The following is a 20,725-nucleotide window of genomic DNA, read 5'->3' on the forward strand; positions in this document are numbered from 1 at the left end:
CAGAGTCTTGCTAATTATAGTGACTCTGGCTTTTAACTCACAATCTCTGTCTTGGTATCCCAAGTGTTTTATGGTCACCACTGGAGCTCCTGAGGGAGATACATGAGGGACATGTCTACTGAGGGACCCTGTCTGGCCCAGAGGCACCTATGTGGTGATATCACTAGCACAGCTGGCTCTGATGTGTGTGTCTATCTCCAATGACAGAGATCCATTGTAGGATTTAAGTGTGGCGTGACTGCCACATTGCATGACTGGTTTGGTAAACTGCCGCTGTTCTGCTGTCACAGGTAGGTGTCACTCCAAGGATCTCCACACTGCACTGGTTCTGCTCTGTGCTTGATGAAGGTTAAGTATCAGTTGTGCAGTCAGTGTAGTGTTACAGGTAAAGAGCCCAGTCACAAAGAGTTCAAAGGCTGGCTGGCGGCCATGGTCTTCCCCATCTCCACAGCAGCAAACCGATCGAGTAGAGACACACTGCAGCTGCCTGTGGCTATAGTTCCCCCATGGCCGCCCTGTGGGCTCTTCTGCCCCAGGCGGCTGATCCAGGAAGCCCTGCTTGGAGCAGCCCGGGCCTCACTTCAGTGTTTTCCCTGTCTGTAGGCCCCTCCCCACATCTTGACAGGGTCTCACTATGTAAGCCAGGCTGGCCTTGTACTCAGAGATAAGGCCTGCCTTTGCCTCCCAACAGATGCTATTAGAGGTGTATGTTATCTGTGGCTTTCTATCCGAAAGCTATTAACTGTGGTGTAAACAAATGAAAAATCAGCTGTAGCTTTGGGTGGTGGTAGTCACCCAAAATTGGGTGAGACCCTTGAAATGGCGAGGCAGAGACTGGAAGATCTCAGGGTTAGCCTTTGCTATCTCCAAAACCAAAGACTAAGGTCCAGTGAGTGATGATAGAAATCAGGTTCTGGGACCTTATCTCAAATCTGCTTGCTCATAAACAGGGAATGATGAACTTTTGACACACCTGACAAGTTCTGCTTGCATTTCTGTTGCTATGGTAAAATGCCATGGAAGAAAGCAACTTAGGGAAGAAAGTTCATTTATTTAGCTAAAGAGCCCAGTCACAAAGAATCATAATTTTAAGTCGAAATAATTCATCATTTTGGGCGAGTCAAGGCAGGAGCTCAAGAAGCTAGCCGTTATCACATTCACAGGCAAAAGCAGAGAAGATAAAAGCTTTGTTGCTGGTTCTTTTAGCTAGTGCTCCCATTGGTCAGGATTCCTGCTCAGGGAATGATGCTCTACACAGGATTCCTGCTCAGGGAAAGAAGCTGTACACAGTGGGCTGGTCTTCCTACTTCAGTTAACAAGACAATTCCAACTGCACACCTACAAGGCAACCTAGATAAATTCTTAAGACTCTTCCCTGGGGATACTAGGTTGTCTGTGTGACTTTGTTAAAGCTAGTAAACACAGTGGGTAACTTAGTAACATTCCACTGTCATTTTCCCTTTACCAGAAACTAAAGATAAATGATCCTTATGACAGTTCAGCAGCTGGAGTTGAAAGATAATGTTATTGTTTGACTCAACTTGCCTTAAAAGGGGCTTATTTTAATATTAAATAATTTTTAAAAATTAAAAGTTTTAAAAATCCTTATTTTTGATGAGTGTGGGCACATGTGGTCACAGTGATGTAAGTGGACAACTTTGCAGAGACAGTTCTGACCTTTTACCCTTATGAGGATCAAAGCTCAGGTCAGGCTTATGAGAAGTGTTTCTGGCCGCCGAATCACGCTGTCAACCCTATTTCCTACCTTTTTAGAATAACATTGTACTACTAGGTCAGAGGTACATGGAATCCTAACATTTGGGATGATCAGGCAGGATTCCCTACAAATTGGAAGCCAGTCTGGGTTATAGTAGTCTTTAAAACTACTATAAACAAACAAAACCAAAAAAACAAAAACAAAACCAGACATTTACATAAGCCTGTAAAATCCCAGAATATGGGAGGGAAGCAGGAAGATCAAGAATTTAAGATTATCAGCTGGGTGGTGTCGGCGCATGCCTGTAATCCCAGCACTCTGGGAGGCAGAGGCAGGTGGATTTCTGAGTTCGAGGCCAGCCTGGTCTACCGAGTGAGTTCCAGGACAGCCAGGGCTTATACAGAGAAACCCTGTCTCGAAAAAACCAAATCCAAAAAACAAACAAACAAACAAAAAAAAAGAATTTAAGATTATCCTTGACTCCTAGTAAGCTTCAAGGCCAGCATGGACTTATGAGATTCTGTCTCAAAACCAAAGAAGCATAAAGGGGGATATTTTTTTGTTTTGTTTTTCGAGACATGCAAGTTGCAGAATGTTCTCTTTAGATGTTAGATGCTGGAGCCAGGCACTGTCACCTTTATTCCCGGAAGTCCCTGGGTATGCCCTCAGCATCAGCCTTTTTCTCGGTGCTGTTTTGACTCGCTTCCCACAGTTCTTTCAATAGCTTCTTCTTTTCTAGAGTCTCCTTTGCTCTTTTCTTCCTCTCTCGCTTTCTCCTCTCAGCCTCGAGCTTCTCTTTGTGAACAGGGCTGTTTTCACCGTTATAGAAAATATCCACCTTCTCCTGGAGGATTTTCCGAGCTATCTTTCTGTTTTGATCCACAGATCGTGTTTGGTGGCACTGCAAGAGTTAATGGGCAGGGATATAAAACCTACCAGTGTCAGGAGATGGATAGGGAGTCCTCATTCCTCAATCTACCCTTTCCTGTCACATAGGGAGAGGCCAAGAGCCCCTATGAGTCACAACAGCCAAAAGCACAGCCTTTCTGCATGTGGCTCACGGTCTCAGCGGCACACACTAGTTGTATTGTGGGACTCCCACTTATATAATTATGAATGAGGCTTTTTGGCCCAGGCGTGGAGGGAGAGACAGTGGATCTTTGAGTTTGAGGGCAGCCTGGTTTACATAGCAATACTCTGTCTTTAAAATAAAAGATTTTATATTTAGAAGCAACAATAGCTAAAATATTTGTGTATTTTATTTGTATGAGTGTTTAGCTTGCATGTTTGTTTGGGCCCATGTAGAAGGAATCAGATCCCCCGGGACTAGAATTACAGCCAGTCGTGAGCCATGGGAATCAAACCCAGGTCTTCTGGAAGAGCAGCCAATGCTTTTAACCACTGAACCATCTCTCCAGCCCCAACAATCACTTTCAAACAGATTTAAGCCCTTCCCAAGTAACTATGGAAACACTGACTAGAGTCTAGCTTGTCCGGGAGCAACTGTGCATAATTCACATGCCATTCACAAGTGCCATCTGAGACTGTGACGCACACACCTTTCCTAACAGCCTCCCACAACACTCTGTATGCGAAAATGATGGTGGCGAGAGCCTGGAAAGCTGATGGGCAAAGGAGATGCTGTGGCCCGGGGGAGAGAATGCCAAAGGGAGAAGGAGCTAGTGGCAGGGTCAACAAAATTAGTGTTTAGAATTTTGTGAATGAGTTTCTCAAGGAGGAAAAAAGCAGCTGAGGATTTTAACTCATGTCTTGGCCCAAGAAGCTGGCCAGAAACAGCTTTCAAAGGACTGAGCACGTTCCCTGCCCGCCTTAGGCAATGAGCACCGGCTCACAGGACTCAGTTAACCTGGAATAGAATGGGTAGGAACATGTTTGTCCCTAGAGGTGGAGTATCAGTTGCTGGGCTGGCTGTACCTGGGAAAATCTGTCCTTGGCCTTCATGCTCCTTCAAAGGCTGCATGTGTGACACGTAAGTGGCAGTGGCTGTGTAGCAGCTCTACTGGCCTGGCTTGTATTTCAGAGGCAGTGGGTCTGGGCTAAAAATCACTTGGCCACTTCCTACATATGCATTTAGTTGGGAGCTGGTGCCACCCTTGACCAGAGACTGCCCTTAAGAGAGTCACGCTGGCGGCTGGTGGCTGGCAGCTGGCTGCACAGGGCACTTTGCCTTCTCAGTTTGTGTGCTTTGCCCCCACAGAAGAGCATGTCTTAGAGACATTAGCTGCACAGGGCAGAGGGTCATAGAGGAGATAGCCAGCCAGCAGCAGGGTTCATTAGTCCCATGCTGGAGACCAGGGGTGGGTTTGAGAACAGCAGGCTATAAGGAGACCTTCCTTAGCCACAGCTTCTCTTCTGGTGACACAGAGAGCTAGAATCAGGAACAGCAGCAAAGCCCTGGCTCCACAAGACTCCAGCACCAGGCTCCCGAGACTGACAACCGAGGAGGTTCGTCTACAGAGGAACAGCTCCGGGCTTAGGTACATCTGCAGTGCCCTGATCCTTATCCTGGGTTGGCAGTGTGCCAGTGCAGAATGGGCATGCCCCTTGGCTGAAACCTGCTGTGGCCACAGACCTGGACGCCCCTCATCTACCTGGCACTCCCCACCCGGTCTCTACCTTGACCACAATGCCGGACGGCACATGTTTGAGCACTACACAGTTGCTGGTTTTGTTGGTGGCCTGGCCCCCTGGGCCATGTCCTTTCACAAACTGTTCTTCCAGCTCACTCTCATTCAGGGGAAGCAGAGCAGGATAATCCTTCCTGCCTGCCACCTGAACTGCACTGGCAGCCATTCCTGGGAAGAGCAGTGCTGGCTTCTCCTGAGGCCTGAGCCCCCACTTCTTAGAGCATATCCCGATCAGTGGTGCAGGGAGACGGAGCAAGGCCCAGGCGCTTGCAGAAGACATGGCTTGGTGTGGCAGGACCTGGGTGGAGAAAGGATTGAGACTGACTTCTTACTTTGCTCTCTTTAAACACAGGTTTTCATACAATCCCAGGGATGGTCCTTCATGCCCAGGGCCCATAGCACCTGGTATTCCCATCCAATACCGAACAGGCCCGACTCTGTTCAGCTTCCAGGATCACATGAGAACTGGGCATGCTCAGGGTGGCATGGCCATAGACTACACAGTTTCTTTTAAAACACCAAAAATGCCAGGCAGTGTTGGCGCACGCCTGTAATCCCAGCACTCTGGGAGGCAGAGGCAGGCAGATTTCTGAGTTCGAGGCCAGCCTGTCTACTGAGTGAGTTCCAGGACAGCCAGGGATATACAGAAAAACCCTGTCTCGAAAAAAACCAAATCCAAAAAAACCAAAACCAAACCAAAACAAAAAAAAAAACCCCACTAAAAATACTTTCAATGCACTGAGAGGTGCTAGCTCCTCAGAAAGAGGTGTCACTTAGAGGCGTGAGGCCTGCAGTCTGATAAAGACATAGAAGAGCACAGTTAGGAAGAATCAGGATCCCAGTCAAGGACAGTATTTAAATGTGAAACCTGCATTTGTACGAGGATGTCCGCATGAGTCTGCTTTATAGCCGAGTTAGAGCTGACACTGGAATGTCACCATCCATCAGTTTCCCAACTGCTGTGTTGTCACGCTGGCACTTTCACGGGTTTGAATGGGAACATCTGTTCCCTGGGATACACTGCCAATAATGGGATCCAACTGGTCTTGTTACCAAGTCAAGCAGTTTCTATTAAGGCGCCTGTGAGGCTTAAACACAACTGATGTGAGTGGTGTCATGAAGGAGCTGGACTTGTGTGCCAGCCGGAGAAGACGTTTAGGACCATAGAGAGACTGGCTGCACCCTGCACGTGCAACCCACTCTTAACGAGTTACACCCCCAGGCTCAGGGAGTCTTTTGTTTTTAAACAGTGAAAGATTTAAATAACCACCCTAGGTTATAAGGCCCTGTCTAAAAGTCGAAAAGGTTTAATGATTAAAGATACAGAACAGCCAGCCAGGACTACACAGAGCAATGCTGTATTGAAAAACAAAAAACAAACCCAGCCAAACAAAAAATATACAACATAAAGTTGAAATCACTAGCTGACAATGTATTGGACAGGGAGCAGTAACTACCAGGACACTGTCAATCATATGGGCCTTTGAGGTTTTCAAGGGGGTCAAAGGTAAACCAGTTCTCCTTGTGAAAGGTTGAGTCACAAGCCAGGTCCAAACCATCAACTGCAAAACTGGTGAATTTACTTTTCCCCACTCAGCTCACATAGGATAGAAAAGATCAGAGAAAAAGAATTCTGGGGATAGCCTCTGCTAAGGACTTCTGGGGCTCAAGATTACATCATAGTAGTGTTTAGCAGCCAAGCTGTCTCAGAAACAGCTTCCTTGCGGACCATGTCTGCTGAGGCGTGTGTAGATAGACCCCAAACGTGGGGTGCCACTTTCATACTGCTCTGAAGGCAGCCGAAACCTGGTGACATAGGTTCCTGGCCTTGCTCTGCTACATAGAGAGGGGCTAGGACTTGAGATGACCGGAGCTCCAGGACAGAGCTCCCGGGCTTGCTTTCTGTTTGCTCATCCCTAACCCACTGCCATGCACTGGCTGCCCATAACTGATGTCTACCGCGGTGAGTCAGACTGCGGAGAACCCTTGAAGACTCAATGTCAGCTAGAGAGACTTTCTGATTTGTTTATTTTTTATGCCTGCCTGCCTGTCTGTTAACAGGGTGTCTGCTATATAGCTCTGGCTGTCCCGTAACTTACTCTGTAAAACAGACTGGCCTCAAACTCCTAGAGGTCAGTCTGCTTCCACTCTGGAGTGCTGGGATTAAACACATATGCCACCACACCTAGCAACTTTCTAAATTTTCCATATGAAGTGTTTTGCCCTCATTTATGTATGTATGTGCATTACATGCATGCCTGGTGCCTACAGAGGCCCAAAGAGGGCATTGGATCCCTTGATACTGGAGTGACAGACAACTGTGAGCACCTTATGTGTTTTGGGAACTGACCTAGGTCTTCTGTAAGGCAGAAAATGATTTTTAACAATTGAGTCACCTCTCTAGGCCCCATTCATTCATTCATTCATTCATTCAATTCTGAGATAGAATCTGAGTCTGGGCTTGACCTTCTGAGTTCTGGGATTCTAGGTGTGCACCCCCATGCCTTGCTCCTCCTCCTTGCTTCTTTGCTCTCCCCTCCCTTTGCCCTTATTTCCCCTGCCCCTTTATTGTGAGGCAGGTTTTCATTATGCAGCCATGGCTGGCCCAGAACGCTTGTGTAGACCTAGGATTAAAGGTGTTAAGTCACAGAGCCCCACGTTCCTGAAGCTTTAAGGGCAAGCTTCTGAGCAGGCAGAAGAGTTGGCACTGGGAGTCTTTCGAACCCTCTTTTTCTATGTGAATTGAATATGATGAATTGTGACACAGTCTTCTCAAGCCTGTGCTACTGTCCCTTTTCAATTCTGTGACGGACAGTATGGTCTAAACCCATGGCTTCTTTTTGAGACAGTCAATGTGTCCTTCCTGTACTGATGGGTGGTTTCTAAGACTACAGCATAAGGCGTTCTTGCGGAGGGGTGTATTACCGAAATGCAAAGCAATGAAAAGGCTTTAAGGTGCGCACCTTTAATCCCAGCACTCAGGAGTCAGAAGCAGGTGCATCTCTGAGTTTGAGGCCAGTCAGGTCAACAGAGGGAATTCTATGACAGACAAGGCTACAAAGAGAAATCTTGTCTTGAAAAGCAACCCTCCCCCACCAAAAAAGAACCCTAACAACTGTTTTTGCAGGGGAGGAGCCTGGAGAGATGGCTCAGTGTTAAGAGTGCATGTTTCTCTTGCAAAGGACAGGAGTTTAGTTCCTAGCACCCACACTGGGCTGCTCCTCAAAATTCCAGTTCCAGGAAATCTGGTGGGCTCTTGTGGCCTCTGATGGCACTGCACACACATAGCACGTGCACACACAATAAGCAAGCAAGCAAACAAAATTGGTTTCTGACTGGTGAGCTAGCTCAGTAGTAAAGGGCCTTATTATTACTGAGTGTGATGACCTGAGTTTGCTCCTGGGATCCTTAATAGGAACTGACTACTGAAAAGTTGCTCCCTGATCTTCTAACACATGAGGACTGTGGTGGAACACACACACACACACACACACACACACACACACACACTGGGTGTGAAGTATGTTAGAATTACCCTTATGGAAACCTAAGTGATAAACAAGCAGTGGTGGCCCTGTCCCGTGCCTGTAATCCCAGACCTTGGGAGTAGAGGCAGAAGGACCTGGCGTTTAAGGCCAGCCTGGGAGTCATAATATTCTGCATCAAAACTACATCAAAGACAGGCAGGATGGCTCAGTGGATAAAGATGCTTGCCACCAAAAGTAATGACCTGAGTTCAATCCCAGTGACTCACAAGATGGAAGAGAACCAGCTCCTAAACCGTGCACTCTGACCTCCAGAAGTGTGCTATGGCATACACCTCTTCCCTGATACAATAATAAAATGTGCCAGGCAGTGGTGGCGCATGACTATATAATCCCAGCACTTGGGAGCCAGAGGCAGGCAGATTTCTGAGTTCGAGGCCAGCCTGGTCTACAAAGGGAGTTCCAGGACAGCCAGGGCTACACAGAGAAACCCTGTCTTGAAAAAACAAAACAAAGCAAAAATAAATAAAATAAAATAAAATAAAATAAAATGGAATCAAAACAAAACAATTCCAAATATACAAGGATGAAAAACGTGATGAACCCAGACCAGTAACAGGGCTACATTAATGTCCCAAATGGCCCTTTTCTGATTTTTGCTTTCAATATACAGAACAAAATTCCTTTGTGTAACAGAAAACTTCAAGTCCATGGACTGACCGTGGAATATGAGCCCAGGGTGTCTTTGGGTTTCTCTTCTGCTGGTTAGTGAACTAACCAAGCAGAGGACAACAGTGATATAGAGCGCTGTGACAAAGACAGGAAGCAAGTCTGGGACAGGCCAGACTCCAGACAAAGACAGCAGGAGAGTGCTTTCATCGGCAGCTGTCACAGCCACTGGCTCAGTCTCTGCCCTCCTGTCCTGGCTCAGAGCTGACAGACACCCTGGAAGCTCCCCCACCCAACTGAGTTCAAGAAGGTCCCAGTGTTCAGTGACTGGCTGCTTTGTTCAATGGTGAATTCCAGCAGCCAATCAGACAATGCTAGACACTTCTAGCATCTCCTGGTGCATTGGATCTACTCCAGTGACTGCTAAAAATGACAAACACACCCATGGCTCTGCTTCCCCACAGCCCAGAGAAGACAGACTGGATTTCAGGTTTTGTGATACTATATCGCAACCTGAAGTCTTTGGGGGACAATAAAAGCAGCTCAAATTATAGCTCACTGTTAACATTACAAAAACACAAAAGAAAAATGACAAAAGGACAAAAAGAAGTGCTGGTAAGGGGAGACCAGTGGCTGGCAGCTCTGTTCTGATTCCTTCCTGGGAATGTGGGCTTAAATTCAGGGCTGGCTCTGTAACCGCACTTCCCTAGCCCTCCTTTTCTTTGATCATGGCTTCAGCTATTTATGGCCAAGTGAAGTTTGGGTTGATGTCTCCCAACATCTAAGTCCCAACTCAATCAAGAGTGGAGAAAATAGGTCTACTAGACCTTCCAAAAGAGGACACGAATTTGGTGAAAAATTTCAAGATCTAGCATTAAGGATAGGCCTCAAAGAACACAAATAGTTTGCACATCAAAGAGACATGAGGACATCTCTAAGTACAATAGCTGTGATTGCCCAGGCTGGACCCTGGAGGTAGGTTCCAGATTTCTCACAGGGCTCTTGTCAGGATTTGGAACTTGCAGTTAATTTATGCCTTATATCACTAATTCTGGCTCACAAATATTCCTTCTTTCAGCTCCCTAAATAAACCCAAACCTGGGAGGATACAGCTGATGGGATGGCCCCTTCAGCTCTGCAGCAAGACCTAAAACAGAACAATCCCAGGTTCAAGGGCTGTGTTTTCAACAGCCTTTGTCCTGTGGATGGGGGCAGAGGATCAGTCTTACATCTCTGAGAAACAGGATTGGCTGGGCGCGTGGGTATGGTGGCACAGGCCTCTAATCCCAGCACTCAGGAGGCAGAGGCAGGTGAATCTAAGTTTGAGGCCAACCTGCTCTACAGAGTGAGTTCCTGGATGGTCAGGTCTACAAAACCCTGTCTAAACACCCAGCCACCCCCTCTCAGTGTTGGCTGGGAGCTTGCTTAGTAGTTGTGAGCGTGCTTACTTAGCCTAGCCTTGAGTTTTAGTTCCCAGCACTGCAATAAGGAAGAGGCAGAGGATTACAGCCAACAACAGGACTAGTGACATGTCTCAGCACTAAAGGTGCATGCCACCAAGACCGAAAACCTGTGTTCAGTTCCTGGAACCCACATGATAGAAAGAACCGATTCTTTGGGTTTTTTTGTTTTTTTTGGATTTGGTTTTTTTTCGAGATAGGGTTTCTCTGTGTAGCCCTGGCTGTCCTGGAACTCACTCTGTAGACCAGGCTGGCCTCGAACTCAGAGATCCGCCTGCCTCTGCCTTCCAGAGTGCTGGGATTACAGGCGTGAGCCACCACCGCCCGGCGAAAGAACCGATTCTTATGAGCTGTGTTCTCTTTCCACACTCATGCACACACACTCATGTATGGAAAACAACCCATAAAGGATATTCTGTCTGAAGACAAGGTCCTGACTTCTGCACTTGATGTGTTAGACTCCTGACTGCTACGATTACTGCCACTACACCTACACCCAGCAAGGTTAATTTGAGTTGAATTTCATTTTAGGAAAGCCCATGGGTGGGTTTCACTCCCTAGGACGGCTGCTTATTTACTACTTTGGTGTTTTTTAGAAAGCTAAGGCACTGAGTTTAGTTCTCCCTGGCCACCACTGTCATGGTGAATCAACCTTGCAGAAACTTCATTAAAACTTAACAGAAAAAACTCATGGCGAGAACTCCACAGGGCACTTGAGGAGAGACGCTCTCAGCAGTTTGCCCGCTCCTCAGTGAGCACATGGCACACCTGGGAGTCTTATTAAACCTGATGCTTGCACCTTGGGCGGGCAGGGAGTCTGAGTCCTTCTTCTGTTATTGTTTTTTTTGAGACTGGGCCTCACTATTTTAAGTCCCGGAACCTCGCTACGTAACCTAGGCTGGCCTTGAACTCAAAGGGTTGTACCTGCCTCTGCCTCCTCAGTGCTGGTCTTTAAAGATGTGTGCCACCACACCTGGCAGAGTTGTGTTCTCTAACTAGCTCCAGGTAAGGCCGCTACTGTTATTTCAGGCAGGGAGTTCACTTGGAGCAGGAATACTGCTTTTATCCTGACAGTGAGGACGGCAAGAGTGTTTGAGGAGAGGCCTGGGATCCTGATGGCAAGGATGGAGAAGACACAGGAGGAGATAAAGAAGTGTGATGGGAAGGAAAGGAGGCCCTCTAGAAAAGAGAACCGACCGAATGTAGATTTGAACTACTGAAGGTGACATGGCAACAAGGACGTTTAGAATCTGCATCAACTGAAGAAAGAATGCTAAAAGGTGCCTGCTCTGGAACAGTGCTCCAGCGGGAGGATTCTGTCAGGCACACATGAGGCTCTCCATGGACATAGAGGGACTGGGGGTGTGGGCTCTGGGAGCAGTGCTTTCCCAGCATGCATGAGGCTCTAGGGTCTATCTCCAGCAGAGCATAAACCGGGCATGGTAGTACATGCTTATCATAACTACACTAGAGAGGTGGAGGCAGGAGGATTGTAAGTTTGGTTTTACAGCAAGCTTGAAGCAGGCCTGGGATACACGATCCTGCTTTGATCTGGGGAACAGTGGCCAAGGACACCACTCTGTGTCTGGTCTGAACTTACTAAGCTTGCTGCTACCTAGGTCAAGAGACAACTAATGAAATATATAAAGGAACCAGTAGCTAGTTCACACGATACCAACACCCCATTCCTCTCTTTAGAATAGAGCATTCCAATGCACTGAGAATTATGCCTGTCCTATTTGTGGCATCTCACAGGAAGTTTCCAATTGATGAAGCACACTATGGGATCGCAATGGGAACATTAAGAAAGCAGAACTCACAACATGCCCTTTTCTCTTAAAGCTCTTAAAGTCTATGGCCATTAATGGTGTTTAATATGTTTAGTACTCAGATGTCTTCACAAAACCCTTCAGAGCACAGCACTTGAGCTGGCTCTGGTAAAGCAAACCTGTCCTTTCAGCACCTTGGAGATAAGAGGCAGGAGAATTTCAAGTTTGAGGTTAGCCTGTGCTACACAGACCCAACCCCTTAAAACAAAAAAGTCAAACCAAAAATGTTAATTTTTTTGTTTGTTTGTTTTTTGTTTTTTTTGAGACAGGGTTTCTCTGTGTAGCCCTGGCTGTCCTGGAACTCACTCTGTAGACCAGGCTGGCCTCGAACTCAGAAATCCGCCTGCCTCTGCCTCCCAGAGTGCTGGGATTACAGGCGTGCGCCGCCACCGCCCGGCCAAAAATGATACTTTAAAGAAAATAAGGAAGTGTGGATTCTCTTAAGTTTGCTTATTGTGGGCAATCATTAGTTTTGCTTTAAAGCCAGGGAATCATATAGGCTAGGACAGCTTTAGGCTCACTACAGAGCCTCAGCTGATCTTGAAGTTTTCTGATAGTCCTACTGAGTAGGCATACAGGCCAGCTGTTCTCAGGGATTGTATTTAAGCCAGGGTCTTGGTATGAAGCCCTGGCTGGCCTGGAACTTGTTATGTAGACCAGGCCAGGCTGGCCTCCAATGTGCAGAGATCACCTGCCTCTGTGTCCTGAGTGCTGGAATTAATTTTAAAGACGTGTAGCACCATGCCTGACTTAGACCAGGTTGGCCTTGACCTCACAGTGACCCATGATCTTGATCACGCTGGGACTAAAGGCATGTGCCGCCGCATCCTGGCCATGCCTGACTCTTTTAAAAACTAAATTTATCTTTTTCCCCAGCATGTTTCATAATACCTCCAACCTGTTCTTGCCTTCTATTTCTTTAAAAAAAATGTTAGCTCACTTTGCTTAACTTTCTCTTTTTGAGTCTTCCTCTCCTTATTTATTGCAGAGGCTATACTGCAGAACAGAAGAGACTTTCCTTTTCCTTTTCTTTTCCATTTTCCCTTGTGGGTGTGTGAGGATGCGCACACAGAGGACCAAGGTCTATGCGGGGAATCCTCCTCCATGGCTCTCCACCTTATTCGCTGAGTCAGGATCTCAATCAGACCCAGAGTTCTGTGCCATGGCTACCATCTCTAGGCAGCCTGCTCTGGGGACTCCTGCCTCTGTCTTCCCAGGCTGGAATTACAAGCTAGTCACCAAGCTCACTGGGTATTTTACGTGAATTCTGGGGATCCAAACTCTGGTTCTTACACCTGAGCAGCAAATGCTTTGGCTACGGAGCCACTCTAAGACAGCTTCTTGTGTAACCCAGGCTAGCCCTAGTCCCTCGATCCTGTTGCTCCAGCATCACAAATTATGGGATTGCAGGCCTGTGCTACCATGAAGGATGCACATGAACTGCGCAGTACTCATGTGTAGAGCATGAGTACTTTCCAACCATGGCCACGCCTCCTTATGTGTCAGATGAACATCATACTATGTAGGGTGAGGACACAGTCAAGTATGTCACCACAGACATAAAGCTTTTAGTCCATGTTAGTGGTATCACACTAGCCCCTAAATTGCCCAACGGAGGAGTCTCTGACTCACAAACCACTTAAGCTGCAGTCTGATGGCATAAGCCTAGCCTGCAAAGCAACTACTTCCTGGGCTCTGGAAAGCTGAGAGAGAAAAGGCATCTAGAAGAGGGGCCTACAGATTATTTTGATTCCAATTTTGGTCCAATTAAAGAAGTACCTGGAAACCACGAAAATGCCAGAGAGCTGCTATCTGCTCAGATCATAATCCTGCTCTATGAAATCAGGTGCCAAGGAGATCATTATGATGCCAAAATTACAGCTGGTCTCAGCAGGCTCATGGAGGTGTCTTGAGCAAACCAAGCTCTGGTTAACCATAACTAACTTTAGGAAGTAGAGCAGAAAACTCATACAAAGCAGAAAGTTCAAACGCAGGGTTAAACATGCAGCCTCACAGCAGAGTCACTGCTTAGCTGTAGGTTTCAGCACCACAGAACGAAACAAAACCCAAATAGAAACCCAGTCACTTTCCATGCCCACTAGGTAAGCTACAGATTTAGTTGTATTGTTCCCTCCCCAGACAAACATTGTAATAATAATAAAAAGAAAAGACACAAAGTAAAACCATGAAACAAGTCACACCAGGAAACAGGAGGGAGAGGTAATCCCAGCACTGAGGTCCCAGGAGGGTTGACTGAGGTTCTAAGCCAGCAAAAGAATGAAGGAATGAATGAGACCTTTATCAAAAAGTTATAACCAAGGTAAGAAACATTTACCTGTGTCAGTTAACAAAACAGTCTAATAACAATGCTAGTTCCTGAACATGACTCAACAGATGAACAGATGAAAGGAATTCTCTAAAAAATCATCTAAAATGGATGTACTGAAGCTGTCTATGGTGGTGCACACTGGTTGGCCATCCCAGGATTTGTGAGATAGAGGCAGGAAGATCAAGAGTACAAGGCTAGCCTTGGTCACACTGAAACACACATGAGTTTCAGGTCAGTCTGCGATACAAGGGGAGGCCCTCTCTCAAAAACCAACCCAACACTCAACAAAAATGCTGCTACTCAAAATCACAATATGGAAAGAAAAGAACAAAACCCTCCAAAATTTACAGAGCATCGCTGGTTTTGTGGCCATACCTTCTCTATGGTTAGGACCTAGTAGTAGCTGCCTTTGGAGGCACACACCTTTCTCTGACTCGAGTTGTCCGAGGAATTCACAGTACTCACTTATTTGAATGCAAGATTCTAACTATTAGACAGGTTGACAGGTTAGCCTGTCAATGCACCTAGGGGGTCCACTCTCTATTAGACTCTATTAGTTAGTGTCTCTAACTATTAGAGTCTAATAGGTTTATTGCTAGATTAATTATTAAAATAATAGGTCTATTAGAGCTAAGAGCTTTAAGGAGCAACTGAAATAAGTGATAAGACATTTTGAAATATGAGGTGATGTCTGCGCTTAAAAAATTGATTTTGGTTGGTGTACAATCATTATATTATTGATACGTGGGTGAATCAGTGGAGGCTTTAGATCTGGTATACACCTCTGAGTTTGGGATCGCTACTTAAGTTTTACTGTTGAAAAATATCTGCCTAGCCAGGCTTGAAAGCACAGGCCTTTAATCCCAGCACCTGGGGGACAGAAACAAGAGGATCTCAGTGAGTTCAAGGCATCCTGGTCAACATAACGAGTTCCTGGGCAGCCAAGGCTATTGAGACCATCTAAAGTAGTAATATTATTACCGTTAAGTGGGGAGGACGAAATGTGATGTTTCTCTTGTGGTTTGCCATTTCACGGGCAAAAAGCTCTCCTGAATCCGCGCACTTACATGACAGGGCACAAGAACTTGATTAGGCCAGGTAGATGCTACCTCTACCCTAGTGCTGCGCTTGCTGCGAGACAAGTCCCACTGAATAAGTAGATGAGTATGACCCGTTTCTCCTTGGGCATTTGTGGCACTATCTTGTCCAGAGCAGCCAGCTCTCCCCCTTTCCTCGCGCCAAGTGATTAGAGAGACACACAGCCGATCTCCTTAAATTTCGGGTAAAGTGAGTCCAGACAACTCAGCTCAGGGGTCAGGCTGGAAAAGACCTTATGTAAGTTAGGTGACGGAAGTCGGAAGTAGGTCTCGAGTTCTAGCCTCAATGTTTCATTCCAGAGCCTCTGACAGTAGTAACTAGCCTTAGTCCGAACCAGGCTTTGCAGACGCTTACCTGAAGCATTCAGCAAGATTTCAAACCACAGTGGACCGAGAATGGGAATCTGAGTTTTCCAGGTTTGCGCATGCGTCAAACTCCGCCCACGGCTTGCCCAACCTACCGGAGGTTCATTCTCACTAACTGCGCACGCGAGAAACCGAAGCGTCTTTCCCGCAGTTTCTAGAGAACCAATCAGCAGAGGTCTTGGTCTCAAGCCCCACCCTCTCATGCCTCCGGCGTCGCCTTGCCCTCTTTGGCGCGAGCTGCGCGTCAGGGACCTAGGGAAGGTGCGCGCGCTGCGCTCGCCAGCTCGGCCCTCTTCCGAGCAGCCAATCGCGGGTGAGACGCCGGGCGCGCGCACGCTCCTTGGAATTTAACGGTCGCGTGAGGCCAATCTCCCGGTACCGACAGAGGCAGAGGTGAGGAGGCCAGGTAAGCGTCCTGGCTTGTGGGGAACTGCGTGCCGTGAGGGCTGAGTCCTAGACGACTCCATCAGAGTGGACCCCCTAGGTGCGTTGACAGGCTAACTTGAAGGTTGACGGCTACCGCAGAGCTAGCCGGAGCCCACTGGTCAGTGCAGCTCTGCGGTGCATACGCCTCTTCTAGACTCGTGCCCCTGAGTGACATCAGCGAGGGCCAATCAGATTGCTGGCTTCTCTAGGGGCGTGAGTGTCCTGCCCTCCCCCTCCTCTCCCCTCCCCTCCCCTCCCCTCCCCGGTAGTGGTAGTCGGACTCCTTTTGGAAATCTCAGTGGTAGTGAGTGGTTCTCCATCCATCATCCCTATGTCCTCTATCCTCCGGCCTTGAATCAATGTTCGCTGCCAATGTTCGACTAGCGTCTGGATTCGACACCTGAAACTATCTCATGCTGGTTCCTGTTAGCCTCTTCGTAAAGAGGAAGTGAACCTTAAAATTGTTAACGCAGATCCATGACTTTCTGCCTCCAACCCCAATGGGTTGTAGGGTGAGGGATAGAAGCACCTTCCCCCCCCCTGGCAATTATATATTAAAAAATATTATATATAAGAATGCCTGTTCCTATATTCCTTCTCTGTCAAGTTTATCTCGGATTCCCCTTTTCTTTTCTACTCGACCTTCCCGGTTGCTGGAGAGGCGTCATCGAGTTTCTAGTGGTGTTTATCTGAATCTCCCGCATCCGGATTACTTCAGCAGAGGTGGGGCCAGGGAGAAGAGATGGGACTGTAGATCCACCTCTCTGGATCATTGTGGTCATTTGAATCCAGGTATTTTCGTTGCCATTTGGAAGAGGCAGCCCCTGGCTTTTTCAATACCCCATTTGTCATTGGTGATAGGCTTGACACTGGGGTGGTGAGGTGGGGGAAAGGAAGCAAATCCTATTTCCTTAGGTCTGGTTACCATTGGCCCCTGTGCCTGTCCTGAAGGGAATGCTGCTTTGCCCTGGAAAGTGAGAGGTGAATGGAATAGGAGCGTGAGAGAGTTCCTCTTATGCAGCCTCTAAACGTCCCATTTTGTGAACAGCATGGGACTTTTGTTTTTGTTTCCCTCCCCTCCTTTTTCCTTTCCTCCCATCTTTTTAAATCAACAGATTCTGGAAGGAGGAGGTATATGGTTGGGCTTAGAGCAGCAAATTTATCTCTGTCTTTATAGTAAGATTGTAGTTAACTTGTCAAGTAATAGTCTATCTTTCAAGAAGTTAATACACAGGCAGAAAGTACAAAAGGCTCTGTATTGTGAAGTGTACATCCCACTATTTTTATCAATTAAATAGCTCTTTCCCCAACCCCCAAGACAGGGTTTCTCTGTGTAGCCCTGGCTGTCCTGGAACTCACTGTGTAGACCAGGCTGGCCTTGAACTCTGGGATCTTCTTGCCTCTGGGTCCTAAGCGCTGAGATAAAGGTGTGTGTCATGACAGCCCTGCTAGTGGCTTCTTAAGTCACCAAGCACTTCTGCAATGTAGGACTTAACAAGAAGCGAAGCCGACCTAGAAGTCCTCCCATTTATTACATAAGAGTGCATTTAGAACCTTGATTATTAAACACAAAATTCTGAAAGGTTGCCTCTAGGAGATAATGGACTCCTACAAATTACCTTAAAAAAAGTATGGTTTCCATATACAAACCCCATCCTTTTAAAAGTCTATTATTTAGAGGATTTAGGGAAAAAAATCTAATTCCAGAGTTTTTCATCACTCTAAGCTGAAATGTGACTACAGTGTAGTTAGTGACTTCCTGTCTCCCATTTTTCTCAGTGCATCAGACATAGTCTCCTTTCTGCCCTGTGAGTTTGTAGTATTAGATGCTTGCTTAGTGCAGGTAGCCTCGTAGAGTAGGGTGGTTTTTTTTTTTATGGCTTTTTAAGATTTACTTATTTATTATATATAAGTATACTGTTGCTGTCTTCAGACACCCCAGAAGAGGGCATCTGATCTCATTACAGATGGTTGTAAGCCGCCATGTGGTTGCTGGGATTTGAACTCAGGACCTTCAGAAGAGCAGTCAGTGCTCTTAACTGCTGAGCCATCTCTTCAGCTCTATGATTTATTTTATGTATCTGAGTACACTGTAGATGTCAGACACACCAGGAGAGGGCATTGGAGCCCATTACAGATGTTTTTGAGCTATCATGGTTGCTGGGATTTGAACTCAGGACCTTTGAAAGAGCAGTCAGTGATCTTAACCTCTGAGCCATCTCTCCAGCCTTTTTAAAACTTAGCCTGGTGTTTTCTGTGCTTCTCCTTGTGGTAGTGACATCTAATTGCTATCCTTTGGACCTTCTTTTATTCCATCACATGGTTGTATTGCTTTGTCCCTTCATCTGCAGAGGGGCACTGGGACTTCTACACTTTGGCCATTATATATAATATTATTGTTCTTTTACATTTGTGTCTCTGTGTGTGTGTAGTCACCTGTGCCACGTGGAGAACAGAGGAGTCAGTTGTCAGCTTCCACCATGCATTCTGGGGCTTGAGGTAGTCAGGCTTGCCTGGCAAGTGCTCTTAGCCCTACCGAGTATTGCTGTTCTTATTGTAGATGGATTTGAGAGGGTCCTAAAGTCATGAGAAGATAGTGGATACTCTAGTGGCCGTTTACCGCAGTTCTCACCCATTCATTTTCAGACTCTTTGGAACTATAGCTGATTTCACAGTTCTGAATGTCAGCTGCTGAGGATGCTGGTAGAAGATGAAGCGACTGAAGAGGACTCGGAAGCAGTCTCCTCCCGAAGGAGAAGCAACAGTATTTCTAAATGACAGAGCTTAACAATTTTTGTACGCTATGGAGAATTTTGACTTGGTGGAAACTTTACAAAAAACGTCACCTTCTGTAGAATCTGATATCAAAAGTGCTCCCCATTCCCTTGGGTTGAGCTTGCATGCTAATAGGTAAGAGTTGGTTTGATACTATTTTCACGTGTCAACAAATGAAAATAACTTTGTTGACAGAGCCGACCAGTTAATCTAATTAATCAGTGACATAGTGGCTGGTTTCCCTTAAAGAACAGAACAACCAACCTCTGAGAAACTATTCAGGTACAGTCCTCAGTTGAGAACAGTATCCATCTGTCTCTCTGCCATGTTTTTCACTTCCTGCAGAGAGGCGAACAAGGAGAACACTGTGGAAAGGAACTTATTAGCTATGTAGCAAGGTCCAGGCCAGCCAGGTCTACATTGCAAGACAGTGGTCTCACAAAAGCAAAAGCCCCAAATTTATTTTGCTCATTGTACTATATATTATATATATATTTTTTTAGTTTGACAACTTATAAGGATATCTTTAAAAATTGGTAACCTAGCCGGGTGGTGGTGGTGCACGCCTTTAATCCCAGCACTTGGGAGGCAGAGGCAGGAGGATTTCTGAGTTCAAGCCCAGCCTGGTCTACAGAGTTAGTTCCAGGACAGCCAGGGCTACACAGAGAAACCCTGTCTCGGAAAAAAAACAAACAAAAGAATTGGTAACCTAAACACATACATATACTTTTTATTTTTGAGGTTGGAGTCTCTTGTGGCCCAGGCTAGCCCGATTTTGATTTTTTACCTCCTGATAATCCTAATTATTTCTCCTTTTTTTTTTTTTTTTTTTTTTTTTTTTAGCTCAGGTTAGTCAAACCTCAAACTCATGGCAGTCCTCCTTCCTAGTACTAGGATTACAAATGTGAGCTATCATACACAATTTATTGCTACATTTTAAATTAATAATATAATATTTTATAAAGCAGAAGCATTGCACCAATCTGGGAAGTGGCAATTGAAAATGTGTGTTAGTGGGGCTGGAGAGATGGCTCAGAGGTTAAGAACACTGGCTGCTCTTCCAGAGAACCTGGATTCAATTCCCGGCATGCACAAGGCAGCTCGCAATTGTCTGTAACTCCAGTTCCAGGGGACCTGACACCCTCACACAGACATAAAAAGACAGAACACCAGTGTACATAAAATAAAAAATAATGTAAAGAAAGTGTCTTAGTCACTAAACAAACAACAACAATAACAAAACAGACTATGAACTGACAAAATAGCCAACCAAATGCTTTATGTATATTTAGTTATTGACTGATTGATTCAGGTCTCTATGTCCCTGCTGTATAGACCAGGCTGGCCTGGGACCTGTGGCAGTCCTTGATGCTACCTCCCAATCTGGCCTTAGCTTTGTACAACCACATACATATATATTTGGCTGCATTTTTTTCCTTCCTTCCTTCCTTCCTTCCTTCCTTCCTTCCTTCCTTCCTTCCTTCCTTCCTTTCCTTCCTTCTTTCAACAAGGTCTTTTCTTTATAGCTTTACCTGTCCTGGTCTGTAGACCACACTGCACACTGGCCTGTAACTCACAGAAATCCACTTGCCTCTGCCTCTTAAGCGTGCTGGGATTAAAGGTATGTGCCACCATACTTGGCAGAGGGTCAAATAACTTTAGGTATAATGATTTTGAAGAAATTATGTATCATGAATAAACTACTTTTAGAATTGTTGGTTCTCTGCCTTCCCTGTGGGGAGCGTGAGTGAAGCAGCTGTGGGATTGTATAGCACCACTTGGCATAAGGAAGTCTGAGAGGAGAATGTAGGGAGGGAGAAACGACCCAGAAGGAGTGTCTGCTGTGGAGCTCTGCCTCGAAAGCTGAGTGCTGGCCCACATTTTACTTCCTGTCTCATTTGATGGCCCCTCTGAAATCCATTGT

The 20,725-nt window shown here is 46.3% G+C and overlaps 2 protein-coding genes across 13 annotated transcripts in view; one reads left to right on the top strand and one right to left on the bottom strand.

Moving 5' to 3' along the window:
- Positions 1-1,031: 1,031 nt before the first annotated feature.
- Mtrfr (mitochondrial translation release factor in rescue) lies at positions 1,032-15,822 on the bottom strand. Its single transcript, XM_052168282.1, has 3 exons — positions 15,590-15,822; positions 4,355-4,663; positions 1,032-2,618 (listed from the first exon to the last, which is right to left on the bottom strand). The coding sequence occupies exons 1-3, from the start codon at positions 15,596-15,598 to the stop codon at positions 2,355-2,357; spliced, it is 582 nt and encodes a 193-aa protein (XP_052024242.1). The 5' UTR covers positions 15,599-15,822; the 3' UTR covers positions 1,032-2,354.
- Positions 15,823-15,891: 69 nt separating this feature from the next.
- Mphosph9 (M-phase phosphoprotein 9) overlaps positions 15,892-20,725 on the top strand; it is a 71,386-nt gene continuing 66,552 nt past the window's right edge. For 5 of the 12 annotated variants that reach the window (XR_007975034.1, XM_052168279.1, XM_052168277.1 and 2 more), the window contains exons 1-2: positions 15,893-16,006; positions 18,673-18,936. Coding sequence is in view for 11 of the 12 variants with exons in the window: in XM_052168279.1 (XP_052024239.1) it covers positions 18,830-18,936 (107 nt within the window). In the remaining variant the exon portion in view is untranslated. Of the gene's footprint in view, positions 16,007-16,062; positions 16,085-18,672; positions 18,937-20,725 lie in introns of those variants that run through there. The other 7 variants (XM_052168269.1, XM_052168274.1, XM_052168275.1 and 4 more) reach the window with 5 other exon arrangements.

This window comes from Apodemus sylvaticus, chromosome 22 (genome assembly GCF_947179515.1).
Source record: "Apodemus sylvaticus chromosome 22, mApoSyl1.1, whole genome shotgun sequence".
NCBI lineage: Eukaryota > Metazoa > Chordata > Mammalia > Rodentia > Muridae > Apodemus > Apodemus sylvaticus.

Excerpts from the sequence above, each read along its gene's own strand:
- Mtrfr (XM_052168282.1), bottom strand. Across the intron at positions 2,619-4,354 it reads CGTCCGGCATTGTGGTCAAG|TGCCACCAAACACGATCTGT; the intron begins GTAGAGACCGGG and ends TAACTCTTGCAG.